Here is a 16429-nt window from a genome sequence, read left to right as displayed (position 1 = left end):
CTCTCACGCGCGAGCGAGCCACGCGTCTGACACGCAGGTCCCACGGAATTCATGTTTATTGTAGAACTTTAGTATTACGCGTCCAGCATGCAAGACGCGCGCGAAACTCGCTCATGCGACGTCCGCCCGCAGAAATTATCCTGCGTGCTGCAATGGGGATATACACACGCAACACCCCGTACCGTACGTGTGTAACCAGTAGCACGTAGCATGCAGTAGTGAGTGTGGTGATGCCAAAGATCGGTAGCACGTAGAGACGACGGCGGATCTAGGAAAGATCAAGATCGTTGGTGATGCCAAACTTCAAGATCGTACACTGAACCTAAAGTTGGAGATGGCTTCCCGCATGACAAACATTTCCCTGAAGTACAATGTTATTGCTGAGAATCTCAAACGGGCTCGCATACCAAATAATGTTGTTTGGAGAGGAAAGAAGGAAAAAGATCCCATGGTGAGTTCTAGGAAATACGTTTTCGTAGTTTTATAAAGAGCTATCTTTGGCTTCACTGTAAAACCCATGCCGAATTAGTCCTATACGTTCAATATTGTGTGGGATGGACGTAGGCTACCGGTAATGTAACGTTAGAAGCCAAGAAGGCAATGCCTAGTTAGCTGGTTGGGCTGGGTCTGGGAGCTAACAATAGCACGATTAGGCCTAACCATGCTAACTGTTACGTGTTAGGGAGTCTGTTTGAATGATTTTACTAACGTTATTACTAATGCAGCAAATGCAGTGCAGATCATGTACTAATGTCACACTGAGCGCTAGTTTAACTGCACCAGGGCCAGGCCAGTGACCCCGCCGCTGCCCAACATACAATGATACTGATAGTAATACAGTAAACACCAACACATAAATTTTTCTGTGGTTAATCTTACTAAAAAACGTATTGAGGTCTAGAACCTAATGAACGACTACGTATATCAGTTCGGGAAACCCACTCACAAGGGGGGCCCCTCCTTATAAGTAACCCGTCCCCCTTATAAGTAACCCTGTCCCCCTTATAAGTAACCCCCGGGGCACCCCTTATAAGGAGTCTCCACGCTGTTTTGCAATGCAACGCGAAAATGAAAGGACTGCGGCAATTCGCTTGATTATGTCCATAAAGCTTCACAAGTTTCCTAGTTACTCACGAAATTTGAGCAAAATCGGTTTGAGGCATCATATCTAAAATCATGGATTTAAATGCGATGTCAAACGACCCATGCGAATGCTGAAATGCGAGCGATTACTGGCGTGAGTGTCGCCAGGCGCGGCGGTGCGGCAATGCTTGAGTGCAGACGTGGCGACTGAGTACGGAGGTCAGTCGCCACGTCTGCACTCAAACATTGCCGCGCCGCCGATTTTGCTCAAATTTCGTGAGTAACTAGGAAACTTGTGAAGCTTTATGGACATAATCAAGCGAATTGCCGCAGTCCTTTCATTTTCGCGTTGCATTGCAAAAAAGCGTGGAGACTCCTTATAAGGGGTGCCCCGGGGGTTACTTATAAGGGGGACGGGGTTACTTATAAGGGGGACGGGTTACTTATAAGGAGGGGCCCCCTTGTGAGTGGGTTTCCCGAACTGATATAAGAATGATATACTGAGTATAGTAAATAGATGGTCTAGATCCAGTTTGTTTTTCTACTCAGTAGATAGTACTAGTGTTAGGGCGTCGGTAGCGCGATGCGCTTTGTCATCCCTTCGAAATTCACGCAAAAGTCGCCAGTTCACAAGTCATCTTTGACCTAGATTTTCTAGGTCTATATGCATCTACAGAACATAAAACTACTTCAAAACATTTTTTACAATAGGAGAAATCTATCATATTATCTTCGAAACTAAATGATATCACGAAAGTCACATTTTGAATGCAAAAGCGCTAGCATTTTCAAATAAACTTACGACTACCAGATACGTTCAGTGCGTGTTGGGCAATGGGCAAACGTAGGGCGCACGTTCGGTCAAAAAGTGGACCCACAATTTTGGCTTAAAATCACCTTTCAGGCATTTTCGCGGGTTTATCCTGGGAACAAATCTCCATAAATTTGGTATCATATGAAAGCTTGTGGTGGTGTCATTCTTCTCGTCCTACGCCGAGTTTAGATATCAAGACGTATTGCTACCTAAATTCAGATTTAAGCCTAAACATCGCTATAACTCGGCTGTTCCGTCCGACTGTGAAACTGGCCATACTTGTGTAGGAGGATTCAATGGTGCTGAATCCAAAAATAGCATTGGTTTTTCGCTTATTCCCCAGGATAAACCCGCGAAATAGCAATTAAGATACCCTTGTCAGCATAGTAACAGCATCAGCGAACTAAGCGAGGCGGGGCCTACAAGTCTAGACACGTAGTTACACGCCATGACTCGTGGTTACGGCGCGCACTTACGCGAAGCTCCATACAGTCGAGTCGGTTTTGCATGCATAGGTACGATGTTCAGCCTCCACACAGCTGCTATAGCGCACCGCCGGTACGTAATGTGAGTACCGGTACATGTGCGCGTCTCCATGTACGCTGTACTAGTATCGCACACGCACCACTACTGTGTTCGCTTTTACTCCGCCGCGCTGTTAGACCTACGTTTGTGATACGTTTGTATGTATGATGGGTCATCGGTCTCGTAAACCCGTGTGTACAAATCGCGTGCGAGTGCAAGTACAAGTGCGTGCCGCGGGATCGAAGCGGGCCTCGCACAGCTGGCTGGGTAGGTGTGTACTAGGTGACAAGGATGCGCGCTTAGCCTTAGAAACACGCGCGCTTTGAATGTGATAAACGCAGTGAATAGCATCGCCCACTGGAGTGCGCTTGACAGTGAATTTCATTACGCTCGCGACCCACTTTTTAGCCAAGGTTTTGACAGCGTGAGGATGAAAAATACCCTGTTTTTATTTGCTCATAACTTCACCATTATTCATGATTATGGTGAGAAATTTTGCACATGAATTATGTTAACTATGGACATTATGGATATGTATGTTTTAGTGTGAAATGACTTGTATTTCTCCAGTTGCAAAAATCTACCAGACACCCTACTAGTGTAGTCGCCACTGAATGATATAGTACAGTCTGTAGACTCTATTTCCTTTATTGACCGAAAGATCGGTCGGTCTGTATCTGGTCGTTGGGGATATGTTCCGTGGAGCAACTGCGTCTGGCTTCACGGATCCCCTCATATAATACAGACCGAAGGCTATGATGCTGGCTCCTGTAGGGATGCTCTGCCAACGGTCACGCACAGACCAAACATTACGATTAAAGCAAGTTACCCATTTTTCAACAGAAAACTTTCTCTTGATATGCTGCTCTCTGTATACAAGCAATCGGCATAGTGTGAATATGTTCAGTGCATGTACTATTTAAAAGCCAAAGGGTCGATCGCATGATGTGAATGTTGTGGGCACAGCGGCCTTTTCTATGGTGTCTTTGAAAAGCTAGAATTTGTTTTTCTCTTTTCCTCGGCAAACCAAGTCTTGCGGTACTTGTAGTAGCTTCAAGTTCGATACAAAGCAGTTGAGCACATGCGCATGTGTTTGCAGCCACTTTATCTTTCTCTTTCTTTTCTATATTTTCTTCTTTCATTTTTAGGTATTCCTGAATTTCCCTTTCCTTCTTTATTATCAATCATTTCTATGTGGGTTTCCTCTTGTGTAACTTTCTCAATTTCCTGTTCAATCTTACTTTCTGCATAATTGTTCTTTGTTTCCTTCATGGCTTATTTTCCCTCCATCTACCTTAGTTTCCTTTTTTTCCTCCCTCTCTAATATCTTGATGCATCCTTTTCTTTATTTCTATTTCAACCTGTATAATTCTTTCGTTCCTTCCTATTCATCTTGGCTCACCCACTTACAAATGTATGATTCATCTCTCATTCTATTATTCTACTAGTGTTTTTTTGTATTCAATTTTTATTTTTTCCTTTGCTTTCCTCTCTTCAAACATAGGTAGATCCATATATATGTTCCTGACTTTCTTTACAACATGTTTATAATGCAAGTTTATCTTCTTTCCTTCCTTCCATTATCTTTTGTGTACCTTCTATTGTGCAAACCATTTGTTTCATTTTTCCCTAGTTTACCTTCTTAGTGTCTTTTCATTCATTTCTTTTCCCGCCTTTTCCTGTCCTTTCTTTTTATATTTTTTCACCCTTGTCTTAAAGAACCACTTTTTTCACAATCTTCTTTCATTCGCACACACACACACACACGCAACACAAAGAACCCCAAGCCTCAATCAGTCGCTACCGCCAGACTCAGACAAGCTGAGGGAAAGGCGGAAAACAGGTTTATCATTTTAAAGATACCATAGAAGAACTTGCTATGATCACTATGAGATCGCTCCATTTAGATCAATCGCAGCGTTGGCTGCTTGTCGTGAATGTGTTCTTACTGTGCTGCGCTTTCTACCTGCTCCTGTACAATTAATTTATCGCAGAGTGAAAGTTCTTGCTGTAATCAACATACTGTAAAAGTGTCAAAATGCTGAAAATTTGATTTGTACTGGACTTGGGTCTCACTCAGATGCAAATATTTGTAGTTGTTGGATATGTAGAGTGAGTTTGTGCATGTTTGGAGTTTAACTGACAAGGCAATGTGGAAGTACACCAGCGCCAAAGTCACGCTGTGACTCATGTCCTGATCATATTGGGTCTGATTGTAAACTCAGAACATAGAATAGAACCAGGAGTTTCATTTATTTATCCCTCCCCCCCCCCCCCTCGATTCGATAAAGTAATCCCGAGTGTAGGTAGATAAACCTTCTACAAGATTGTATTTAATGATACGTGTAGTACTGTATGTATATGCCGTTATCTTCGCGAGGGTTTAATTTTCGCGAATTTCGCAAATTGCAGTTGGATCGCGAATTTAACAACACGCGAAATTGTCTCCGTGCGCTTTGTTAATAGAGCATTAACGTAAGCATCGGCGTCGATTCGTGAAAACAACATCTCACGAAAATGTCTATGACCTCGTCATTCACGAAAATATCTGTATGCGAAAATAACGGCGTATACAGTATGTGTTGAAAATGTCAGTGTGTGCAAATTTTAGGTTGGGGTTGTGGAGTCACAGTTTTAATTTTGTTTATAAATTATGAATATAAGTTTACAGTCTACTTCTGCTTTCACTTGTGTCCTTCACTTCTGAAGATTGTAAGGCAAGTTAACAGTTTGGGTTGGGGCTAGGCCCTGTATGCGTGGGGTAAATTACATATTTTCTATGTATATCATATGATATAGACTTCTACACTTTGTACTTCATGCTGTAGTTTGGTGTACTTCATGCTTCATGCTGTAATCTGGTGGTGCAGCTTAGGTCTTAGATTGAGTTCGAGTTTCAGAATCATTGTCAAATTATACAGTGGACTCCTGTTATAATGAAGTCCTCGGGACCGGCAGTTTTCTTTTGTAATATCAAAATTTTGTCATATGGAACAAATAAACAATGAAAAAACATAGAGCCAATAATTTTGCGACCTGGATTTTTATTTCACTATTACCGGAATATTGTTATAACCATGTTTGTTTTAAACGGAGTGCACTGTACTGTCTGCACAAACTAGATTGTGCTAATCTACTGCCTTTTCAAAAACAAATAACAAAAGCACCTCCTGAGAGTACACCAGCGGAGTACACTGTACTGTATTACTCGTGTCAGTAGGTGATAGCCCCTTGTTGATAGGAGTTTCTCTTTGAATTCAGGCAATCTATCGAGAAGGGGTTGGTTCTCGCTTGCCTGAAGCCTACTTCAAGTGGAACAGAATAGGCATGCAAGGTCCTGCAATACACTGGAAAGACAATGGAGGTAGGTAACAATACTAACATCTGGACAGAATTTTGTTTTGTTTTGTGTGTTTGTTTGTTTGTTTGTTGTTGTTGGGTGTTTTTGGTGTTTTTTTTTTTTTTTTTTTTTTTTTTTTTTTGGGGGGGGGGGGGTTGTTTGTTTGTTTTTGACGGCCTTGTCCTAGCCAAGATCCTGGCAAGCAGTTTTAGCCTTTTGATTGAGCACTGACAATCTATACAATCATAGTGCATTTACAGTGTGGTGCTCTCAGCCAGGAAAGAGCCATATTATTATGCAGTACATTTGGACAAAAACTTTGCTTTGCTGTATTTTATAACCAATGTATGAGTAGATCACTTGCTTCACATTGTTTAAGGCCACAAATATTACAGTATTAATTGACAATACCTTGAGACCTCAAAGTACATGTTGCTTAGAAGTCAGAACTTCACAAAGTACCATTTTGTAGTAAGTGCCCTGATATAATAATAGATTGGATAATAAATTAATATACCGGTAATTATGTTGTGCATGTACGTAGGACTTCAGTCTTAATGATGTCAAGATCATGCTATACAGTTTGTACTGAAGATCCATGCTTGACAACAACACCACAGAACTGTTTGCCTCATTTATGTCACAGTATAATGACTAGAAATATTCTATTTCAGGTCACAGGGAGACATTAGGAAATAACAATTCTGTGGACAGCAACCATGAATATTTAGTAAATGCTATGTCACAGAGCCCCCCCCCCCCCATCCTGATTTCAGAGGAAAGAATTTGAATTTGACCACTCCCAGCTCTTGTTTTAATAGGAGTTTCCTATTTTTCTTGATAATTTTACTACACATGATGAACTGCTCTTTCTTTCCTACTCTAATATAAGCCAAATCCCCCTATTTTTCTGTCAGAAAGGTTGGGAGGTGTGTGTTACATAATGAACCTCATAAACAAACTAGTCCCCACACACACATACACCAAATGATAGATACCTCTGATATTGACAACACTTAAAAACTTAATTCATTCATGACACTAGACAGAGTTGCTGTGAGAGTGTCTCCCAGAGCTTCACCTTGCTGTTGTAATTTTCCCAAAGTGCATAAAAAGGGAATGCTGTCTCTCATGGAATGTAAAGGTAGTAACTACATGTAGTATGTGGAAGGGTAACTAAGCTCAAACTGAGACTGATCTCTGCAGCAGTATAGCTGTTATTACTGTGCATCAGGGATGTATTAAAAAGTGTTTTATTGAACATTGTGTAGACACCACCTTTACTTTATCCTCCTGTTTTTGTTTCATATTTCTTTCTCTTATTCTTCTACCTGTTTCCATTCTCCATCTTCTATGTCATCATTCACATTTGAGTCATTATTGCTTTCCAGTAGTATTGCTTGTATGGTAATTTGTAATTGTTTATCACATATGTGATCCAGTGGACTGGGAGAAGGATCCTTTGACAGGTGACAGAAAGAGAGTTAATCGAGTTCCCATCCAAGTCCACCATCCTCCAGAGTCTCAGTTTGGTCTTTGGGGTGGAGAAGGAGAGATCATTGGCTACAGGAAGTCAAAAGAAACCAAGGGTGTAAGGTATGTTATTTACTGTTTGTAAAGACAAAGGCCAGTAGTCATGCAATACATATCAGGAGCAACAGGCTACATCTGGGCACACAGCACTCCATTTTTAACCATATACCTGTCCATTATGCTGGACATAAATGATATTCCTATAGCCAGTGTAACTGTCTAGATAGCAGTCACCTGCCCTATGCGACAGTTAAACACAAATCCCCCAAGAGAAAAGCCATGTTAACGACCCTTTAGTGTCTATAGTGGCCACCTGTCAGTCTACAATGGCCTTTCTTTTTTTTTTCATCTCCCTTGGGTGGCCGCTACAGACAAGTTTGATGGTATGATGTCGTTTACTTCAGAGACCCTTGAAAGTAATATGTTGGGTGGTTTTGCATCTGAGATTTAAAAAAAAAATGCCTCATAAGAAGGCTAAAAGGGTCTTTGATCAAAAGCTTGGGACCAATTTTTGATTCTATATTGTAGACATGACATAGTGATGGTGGTTGTAATGTTACATTTAACTTTTTTTTTTCTCAAGTCATAGCCACCCAAATACATTGCAAAGTAAAAAGAATTCACTCTCCAATGTGAATATCAAGTTTACAAGAGGCTGTTTACATATCATTCTTTGTGTAGTTTAGTTCTCATCACTTACCCACTAGATTTCTAAGAAGATCTCACATAAAGTGTAGCCCTATAAAACTCGAGAAAACTCGAGAAAACCACAAAGAATAAGAAATAGAACAAAATTGACCTTAAAGGGATCTTGCCGAGACTCTGATCAGCACGCATACACTACGTGTTGCACAACTGGGCCTGGCACTGAGAATGTCCATTGAGTGCATGTGGTTTTGCATGCTATATATACAGTATTCATCGCATAATCGGGCATCTGATAATCGGGAACCTCGCTTAAATGACATACGCTTCCCAGAAACATTTCCAATGCACGTTAATTTCACTGGATAATCGGGCCGGGACCTCTGATAAACGGGACAATTTTTCTTCAAGCGATCTTTGATTTTGTTGATATTTTACACAAAAAATCTACCAAAATACCACAACAATATTTCAAAGATTCCCTATCAGTTGTCGTTTACATCAAACTTACAAAGCAAGCTTCGGACTGGTGTGTTTTGACCTCCGTCCATCCAGTACACGTACATTTCAGCTCACTGCCCGCCTTCGCTTTTCTGTACATGTGTATAATGGCGAGCTAGATCGCTACAACACACACACAGTGCAGTGATCGCGGCAAGTAAACAATCAAACCGTGATGATTGAATGATTGAAGGATTTTTCATTGACGTTCCCACATCAGTTCTGGGTAATCATTTCCCATGGTTGTGGATATGTATTTATACAGAACACCCTACGTGTCCAAGAATTCTACGAATGTTTAAGAAAGTGCTAGCTTTTAATCCACATATTTTGTGTTCAAAGAGAGGTGACATTTAAGAAGAACCCGGTTGCGATTACTCTACATCATTGCGAGAATGCAGGGACAGCTAGAGGGTCGCGCCAAGGGGTAGCGTGGTTGTGTATTCATGTACATGTACAGTAGTGGTACATCAGTATGCATGTGTGTGTGTGTGTGTGTGTGTGTGCACTACATAATGTACATGTCGTATGCCGTTAGTGTATGGTGAGTGCTCATCGCGAAATCGGGCACCCCGCTTAAAGGGGCCGTGTTTGCTACTCCCAACCTGTCCCGATTATGCGATGAATACTGTATATATATATATATATATATATATATATATATATATATATATATATATATACAGTTAAACTCGCCTAAGTCGACATCGCATATGTCGAATAATCGCGCAAGTCGAAGATTTTAAAAAGTCCCGATTTTTCCCCATTGACTTACGTGTATTAATTCACTCACAAGTCGAATTTTTTAAGTCGAATACTCGCCTAAGTCGATGAAATTCCAAGAACAATTTCACGGAAAAACCATTGAATTCTCTGTGCCTAAGTCGAATAAGATTTTATTGTGTAATAAATCACTGTCAAAATCATGAGACGACAGTTTTTATTTACATGCAGTATATACCAAAAGAAACTTTGCGTTAAAAACATTACCGTTTCATTTACGCAAGCGGTTTCACCTTAATCGTTATTAACGCAAACTAACGATCGGGAAAATTAACGTTTGTAATAACGATGAGTAACGATCCCAAGCGCAAATTAACGATGTTTCGTTGACATTAACGATAGTAACGCAAGAACTCACGCGAGATTTTGGTTTCCGTTACCCAGACCTGGTGAAAGGACGACGTATCGCCTCTGCCGAGTGTAGCGATCTATGCCTTACTTAGCGGAGTCTTTTCGCGAATCGTATCACGATTTCGCGAATGGTTAATATGCGACCGGGGTCGCCAAAAACGCACGCCGTGCCAACAACAACAACAACAACAAAAAGCCGGATGTTTGCCTTCAGTTTTGGAAATGAACAGCGGTAACAATCGGCTCCATAAGATGCTAGAATAAATGTCAGATGTTTGCTCTTAATTTTGGAAATGAATAACGGTAATATTCAAAGTGGATAAAGCGTCTTGCTGAAGGGCAAATATCGGGCACACCGCTCCAGCTCTCAGCTCCTACGTAGACAACATACATGTACATTATACACGTGTATGCGTGGTGTAACCGTAAGTCGATTTTATTTCGACTTATGCACAAGTCGAAACTCGCCTAAGTCGATGTGTTTTGCTCAGTCCCGAGAAGATCGACTTATGCGAGTTTAACTGTATGTATATATATATATATATATTTATATAACGACTGAAGAGATCCTTGTCATTTGATTGGTTGTTTGACATTGATTATTCGGCCTATTTCACTATGACGTCATCATCCGTGCAATTGTGGTTCCATTTACCGTGCAATTTTGGATCCATACGATCTGCTCCATTGCATGCTCACTGCGAGCCTGGCTTACTACGTGTATACGCTTGTGTGCGTGTTGCAGTGTATGTATGCGACAGCGCGCTACTGATACATGTAATAGCGTAAAGGCTAAAGCACTCAGTGAGCGCTCTCGCGATCTCAGATTCTCTCGTTTCTAAATTAATAAAACATGAAAGGACAAGGATTTCTTTCAGGCGTTATATAAAACAAATAATAAATGTTTTTCATTCGTGCAATGGACAGAATATTTCATTCGGTGAAAGATGAAATGTTCGATCCATTCAACTTGGCTGCGCCTCGTTGAATGGATCATTTCATCTTTCACCTCATGAAATATTCTGTCCATTGCACTCATAAACATTCATTATTTGTATAATATATGCTATATATATATCATATATATATATATATATATATATATATATTATATATAAATCATGATAAATGAATTTGAGATACAAATGTACCAGACACACTATTTATTCTGTCTGTTATTATGTTTATTACATTTACAGTATGTTTATAAAGTTCATATGTGATGGTGCATCTCAAAACGAACGAAAAGTCGCACCCATTGATTTTCCGTGAGGGCTCAAAAAAGGTGAAGTAGGTCAACTGAGTCAATCTTGAGTTTTTCATATTTTCTGAAAGATCTATCCTTCTACGTTATTCTTTTTTTAGTTTGGGGTCATAACATGAATGGGAAAGTGTGTTTTCAGCAGTTTTTTCTACAACCCTTTTTTGGGGGAGAGTAGAATGATCAGGTATGTCTAAGAGACCCCTTTCCATATCTTGAAATCCTTTGCACACTCTTCACTTTCAAGTCTAATAACATTTGAAAGGATAACGCTACTGCTTTGAAAGTTGGCATTAATCATGGACAGAATGTGGTAATAGAGCATGCTCAATTTCACTTTAATCTGATAATCCCTTCATTGTTGCTCCTCTAGTGGTTTACATCCTATGTTTTGTCCCTTTTTTGGCACAGCTAGCACGGCTTGGCAAAGATTTAGCACTTGAATAGACACTGTATTTCAGAGCCTCTTTTCTCAGTTCACACTTTTCCAGAGTGTGTGCTTTCTTTCCAGTATTCAGATAGGTTAGGGGAGTCCATTTACATTGAGTTATATATCATTTTAAAGCTTAGAGTCTGCTCTTTCAGAATCTGCCCTTAACTAAAAATCTATGTCTGGTGACTTTTTGAGGGTTTTGTGATGCAGGGTCACATACAGAGTTTGAACAAATAATTCAATGGATTTCTTCATGAATAATACTATTTTTCATTCATTACTCAAGCTCATGTTTTGAGTGTCTCTTCTTTAACTTTTATGAACATCTCAAGGGTGAAGAAGGTATGGAAGCCTTTCATCACCAAGAGGAAATTCTACAGTGAGATCCTGGACAAGGAATTTGAACTGGAGACCACTAACAGGGTGCTAGACTTGATTGATGATGCTTTTGGCTTTGATTTCTATATCCTGAAGGTGAGATTTTTAAAGCCTCAAATAAAGTGGCTTGATTATTAGTCATTAAGTGTGATTATAGTATTCTTTATATGTATATATAATATCAGTCCAAATTAACAGTAGCCTTTCCATTTAAAAAGACAAAAAAAAAGTTAGTAACTAAATTGTAGATCAGGCTAGAGAGATTTCATAATTTGTAAATATTAAAGTCCAGCTGACAAATGAATGACAAGAATCATTGACTTTTTAACACTGGACTACAAGAGTCATAGTTTGTCTATCTTTGTATGCACTTGTTTCTCTTATCATACAGTTTCAAGATGTTTTTACAGCTTTTAACTTTTGAAAGGAAAGGAAAAACTGCCTGGCCTTCTGCTATCATTTTTGGCAACAAATTTCATGTGACAAAACAATATTGAATAGACTCCAGTGTTTTCATGCAGTGAAGTAGTGGATTGAAATTGATTTGTTCAAAATCAAGAATGGTGATAAGTACTCTTGTACTGGAGGACAGGTTGACCTTTGCATGAAGTAATCTATAACAATATTGTCAACTGCATGATATGCAGTGACCACAGAAAAATAAGCAACAAGAGCTTGTCTGCCCCAAGTGTTTCAGTTGTTGCCATGGCGATTACACAATCACTTGGACTTCTAATGATGGCAAATCCGTGTATGGCATTAGGCCCAAGACGTGTGCAAAATGTTGATACATGAATTCTCCTTGGATCCCCCCCCCCCCCTTCATCCTCTTCCAGACTCCAGCAGAGGAGCTTCACTCTCTAGTTGGGATGATTATCAAGAGACATATACTGCTGAGGCTGACCAGCCCTGAGGATATGTACCCAGATGACCTAGCAAAGAAGGAGAAGATCTTGAAGAAGTACCAGAAATTTGTCATACCAGTGAGTGTTCAGAGTTACATACATGCACTAAAGCGTGTCCTCTGCTCGCTCGCTTGGGCAAAGCGTGGTGCAGTGGCATAACATTGGGAAATTGCATGCGTGTAAGGGTGGAAATGAGTTGCTGGCTTGGCAGAGGTCTGTGCTCTCCGAGTGCTTTTCTAGTATTGTCATGTTATCTGATATAATTCATGAGTTCTGTGACTCTCTGTGCAGTAATCCTCAAGAAGACTGCTGAGGCCATCATCTGATTGATAAGACTTATGCATCAATGTAAAATATTGATATGTGAATATGAGATATATGTATGAATACAAAGTACTCATGTGAAATGAAATTTAAGGGGAATGAAAGGTCGAGGACGAAAATGTCATTCTTCAGCCATAGTTCCAGCCCGAAAAGTCATATGGAAATATCAAGGTCAAAGGTTATGTTCAGTGAGTGCCTGAGTGGTGTGGAATGTGTTGACCACATGAAATTGAAAGGTTAGGCAAGGAAATCCTAATAAGCTGTATATGGATGGCACTTGAATCATTATGTCAGCTGTATATTTTATGCAGTGGTATTTCAGCTTTAGCTGATATTCTGTGGAATAAACCAGTCCGATACAATGTTTCCTAATTATTACTTTTCTGACCTTCAGAAGGAAGAAGCCGAGTGGGTTGGACTCACTCCTGCAGAAGCCTTCGCTAAGCAGAGAGAGATCGAGAGATTAGCTAATCCCATCAGGCCGCTGAAGGATGTTTATACCGAGGAACTGGTAGCAAAACTCAGAGGTACGTTTAAGTCTTCACCTGACCTCGATTGAGGCATTTGAACTGTGAATACCGGCATATTATTTCGTTGCTGTTTGCTGTTCCATGAATTTGAATCATGGATGAGTGGTGAAGTCTACCTTTATTCCCAGAGCATGTATTTATAAGTATTTTATTAACCAGGTTTTTTTAACCATTCCTGTCTCTCTTTCTCTTTCTCTCTCTTTACTTGTATAGAGCAACAAGGAGATGGTCTCTACACTTTCAGTAAAGAAGATGAAGAGAAGTGAGTATAAGTTGTGGGTGCATACCATCATATTGTTCTCAGTCTTTTAACTTCAAATCATTGCCAAGGGTAGGTGTGTATACGAATATGTGATAAATTATGTCTGTTCAAGTTGATTAAATCAGAAAATGTTTGCTGCTGTATCAACTTTGCTCTCTTTTAAAAACAAACATTGAAATCCTTCAAAATATTAAGATAGAATGTCAAATCAATAAAACTTTCGCAAAAAGAGAAAAAGGATGTTCTTCAAGTCAGCAGTCTTTAATGAAGCAAATATTTGCATAAATAATGCACGAGTAGTAATTACCATGTGCATAACATCTCTTAATTTTGTGAATGTAGGGATTTTGATTATTGTGCTAGTAATCAAAGTCATGTCTCACATACAATGTACATTTTACAACCCTATCATTTTATTTTATATATTTTTTTCAATTGGGTTCCTTTGAGTCTTTATCCCACAAGGATATACGCTATTATGTGGCAGAAATTCATTACATTGCACTCCCATTATAACGAACATGGCTATAAGGAAATTCTGGTTACAACGAAGTAAAAATTCAGACCATAATATTACCCGCTCTATGTTTTTTAGTGTTTATTTGTTTGGTTATAACAAAATTTTAATATAATGAAAGAAAACTGCCGGTCCTGAGGACTTTGTTATAACGGGAGTCCACTGTATTTCAGACTCCAGTCATTATGTGTTTGTCCATCATTTTCATTCACAGAGCGAAGCCGTTTCTACAGAGGCTGTTAGGTGGGTCAGGGAAGGATGAAGGTACGAGAGTATGACCTCGGCAGGATCCGTGACATTAGTGACATTGTTTTAAGAAATCAAGAGAATAAGAACTGGGACTACTCTGCGGAGTGTGCTGGAAATCGCAAGCATCAGTCTCACTAATGACTTTATGATGTGAGATGTGTGAGCCAGGCTGTATGTACCTGGAAAATTCTGTGTGACAGCCGATTGACTTGTGACGAGTGATGCTACGGTCTCTGACAGCCGAGCCAAGCTGGACAACATTTCCATGCCTGTGGAAGATGATGCGGCAGTTGTCTGGATGGCCTGCTTACATCTGGTCTGTTTATCAAGGGATAGAGAGAGGGCCCTGCCATGCTTTATAAACCATCACCATGCCATACAATATACAAGAGCATTCGTTGTGCAGCTCAAACTTGGGAAGCAATTCTGTTGTAGCATGTTACTGAACGGAGACTAGTCCCAGGTTTTATACTCCGGCAGGTGTCTATGGAAAATGTGTGTCACAGCAAAATCAGTGCTTCCCCGACTGTTTAAACCATAACTTTGTGCATAATGGTTATAGTAAGGGCTGGAGTCCAACTGCAATCGCACAGATGGGCCTTTATACATTTCTACAGTAATCCTTTTTAGAAATTAACTGCATCTATCGTGTACCTTTGACATTCAATTATGATAACATGGAAATTGCTTGAAAGTATCGAGTAGTAAAGCCCAACCAAAAACAAATGTAATTTCTCAGTTCCTCTGTGGATTCTTCTCACAGATGCAAAAAAGGACCATGTAAAATGGTATTACAGTACAAAGCACACCTGCGTCTAGTCTTCTGGGCTGTAGCTCTTAATGCAGTAGGTCTGGCAATCTTGACAATTTGCAGATGCGAAATGAAAGTCATTCAAAGAGAGGAAACTTGAGTGCCCAGTTCTGTGCCAGAATGTCAATTTTTCGGCTGTTAAAGGGATAGTTTAGTATTGGTGGAGATGAGAATTTTGCTTTTAACTTTTTTTGAGATACCAGGAAACCACTTATGAAATACATTGTAGTACAGGATACCATTCTAGGAGGAATTCAAAGTTTATTTGATGAAAATCGGTTTTGGTATGGTTGAGGCACCCAAAAACAAGGTAAAACAAAGCAATCGTAATAAATGCTGGGTCCCACCTTTTATAAGGATCGCTCTTTTTTGAATATCTCAGCCATTTCAAAACCAATTTTCATCAAATTAACGCTGACTTCCTCTTAAAATTACATGTACATACTCTTTCATATTTCATAACAAGTTTTTCATTATCTCACCAAAAAATGTTAGAAATCTGAAATTAGGTCTCAACCGAAACTGTGCATGTGGGTTTGTCAAGATTAGTTGTTTCTGTCAAGGGAGATACTTTGGATTGGTCACTTAATTAAATTGTATGGTGTATGATCAATTGCACTCGATTAATACTGTAAGTGATGCTGTAGTTGTGAAATGTGGCATTTTCAACGCCCACCCAGAAGACAGTAGGTACAGTGTAACTTGCCATGACGTAAAAAGAAGCACTGCACCTTTTCTTCTGCCCCATGTTCATAAAAGTGGTTCACATTGCAAAGTGAGTCTTTACAACTTCATCAAGTTATACACGTATTGTTGGTTTGCAAGATTAGGCAGGCTTTTTCTTTTCTTTACGAGATGATCTCTGTGAGGTAGGAAGAACCGTAAACAGTGTGTACAGTATGAGCTTTCTGTCACAGCTTCCAAATTCTGTATGAATTTGAAAGGAGGAACAAAATACATTTGGGAATAAACTATTGTTTATCTGAGCATCAAACAATCAGATGTTATGGACTACTCTAGGGCCTACTTTTAAGTTCACTGTACTACTAGTTGATGAATTATGAGGTTAATGTCATAAATTTGTGTACATGGTGTTAAAATGGGCAATACTGATGTGTCCCTATAGAGACAGAAATAAAAGGAGACTGGATAAAAGCAAAAATACATGAAGTCCAATGCTGTAT

General features: G+C 39.7%; 1 protein-coding gene across 1 annotated transcript; it reads left to right on the top strand.

Annotated features, from left to right (window-relative positions):
• The first annotated feature begins 310 nt into the window (after positions 1 to 310).
• Positions 311 to 16429, top strand: LOC140235517 (large ribosomal subunit protein bL28m-like). Its single transcript, XM_072315541.1, has 8 exons — positions 311 to 451; positions 5684 to 5786; positions 7205 to 7358; positions 11602 to 11743; positions 12484 to 12630; positions 13271 to 13403; positions 13620 to 13668; positions 14400 to 16429. The coding sequence occupies exons 1-8, from the start codon at positions 335 to 337 to the stop codon at positions 14461 to 14463; spliced, it is 909 nt and encodes a 302-aa protein (XP_072171642.1). The 5' UTR covers positions 311 to 334; the 3' UTR covers positions 14464 to 16429.

This window comes from Diadema setosum, chromosome 11 (genome assembly GCF_964275005.1).
Source record: "Diadema setosum chromosome 11, eeDiaSeto1, whole genome shotgun sequence".
Lineage (NCBI taxonomy): Eukaryota > Metazoa > Echinodermata > Echinoidea > Diadematoida > Diadematidae > Diadema > Diadema setosum.
Note: the sequence above shows the minus strand (reverse complement) of the source record. Positions and strands in the feature narration are given on the sequence as shown.

Coding starts and splice junctions, on each gene's coding strand:
- LOC140235517 (XM_072315541.1), top strand. CDS start 335: ATGGCTTCCCGCATGACAAACATTTCCCTGAAGTACAATGTTATTGCT. Junction 452..5,683: donor AGAAGGAAAAAGATCCCATG/GTGAGTTCTAGG, acceptor CTTTGAATTCAG/GCAATCTATCGAGAAGGGGT. Junction 7,359..11,601: donor AAAGAAACCAAGGGTGTAAG/GTATGTTATTTA, acceptor GAACATCTCAAG/GGTGAAGAAGGTATGGAAGC.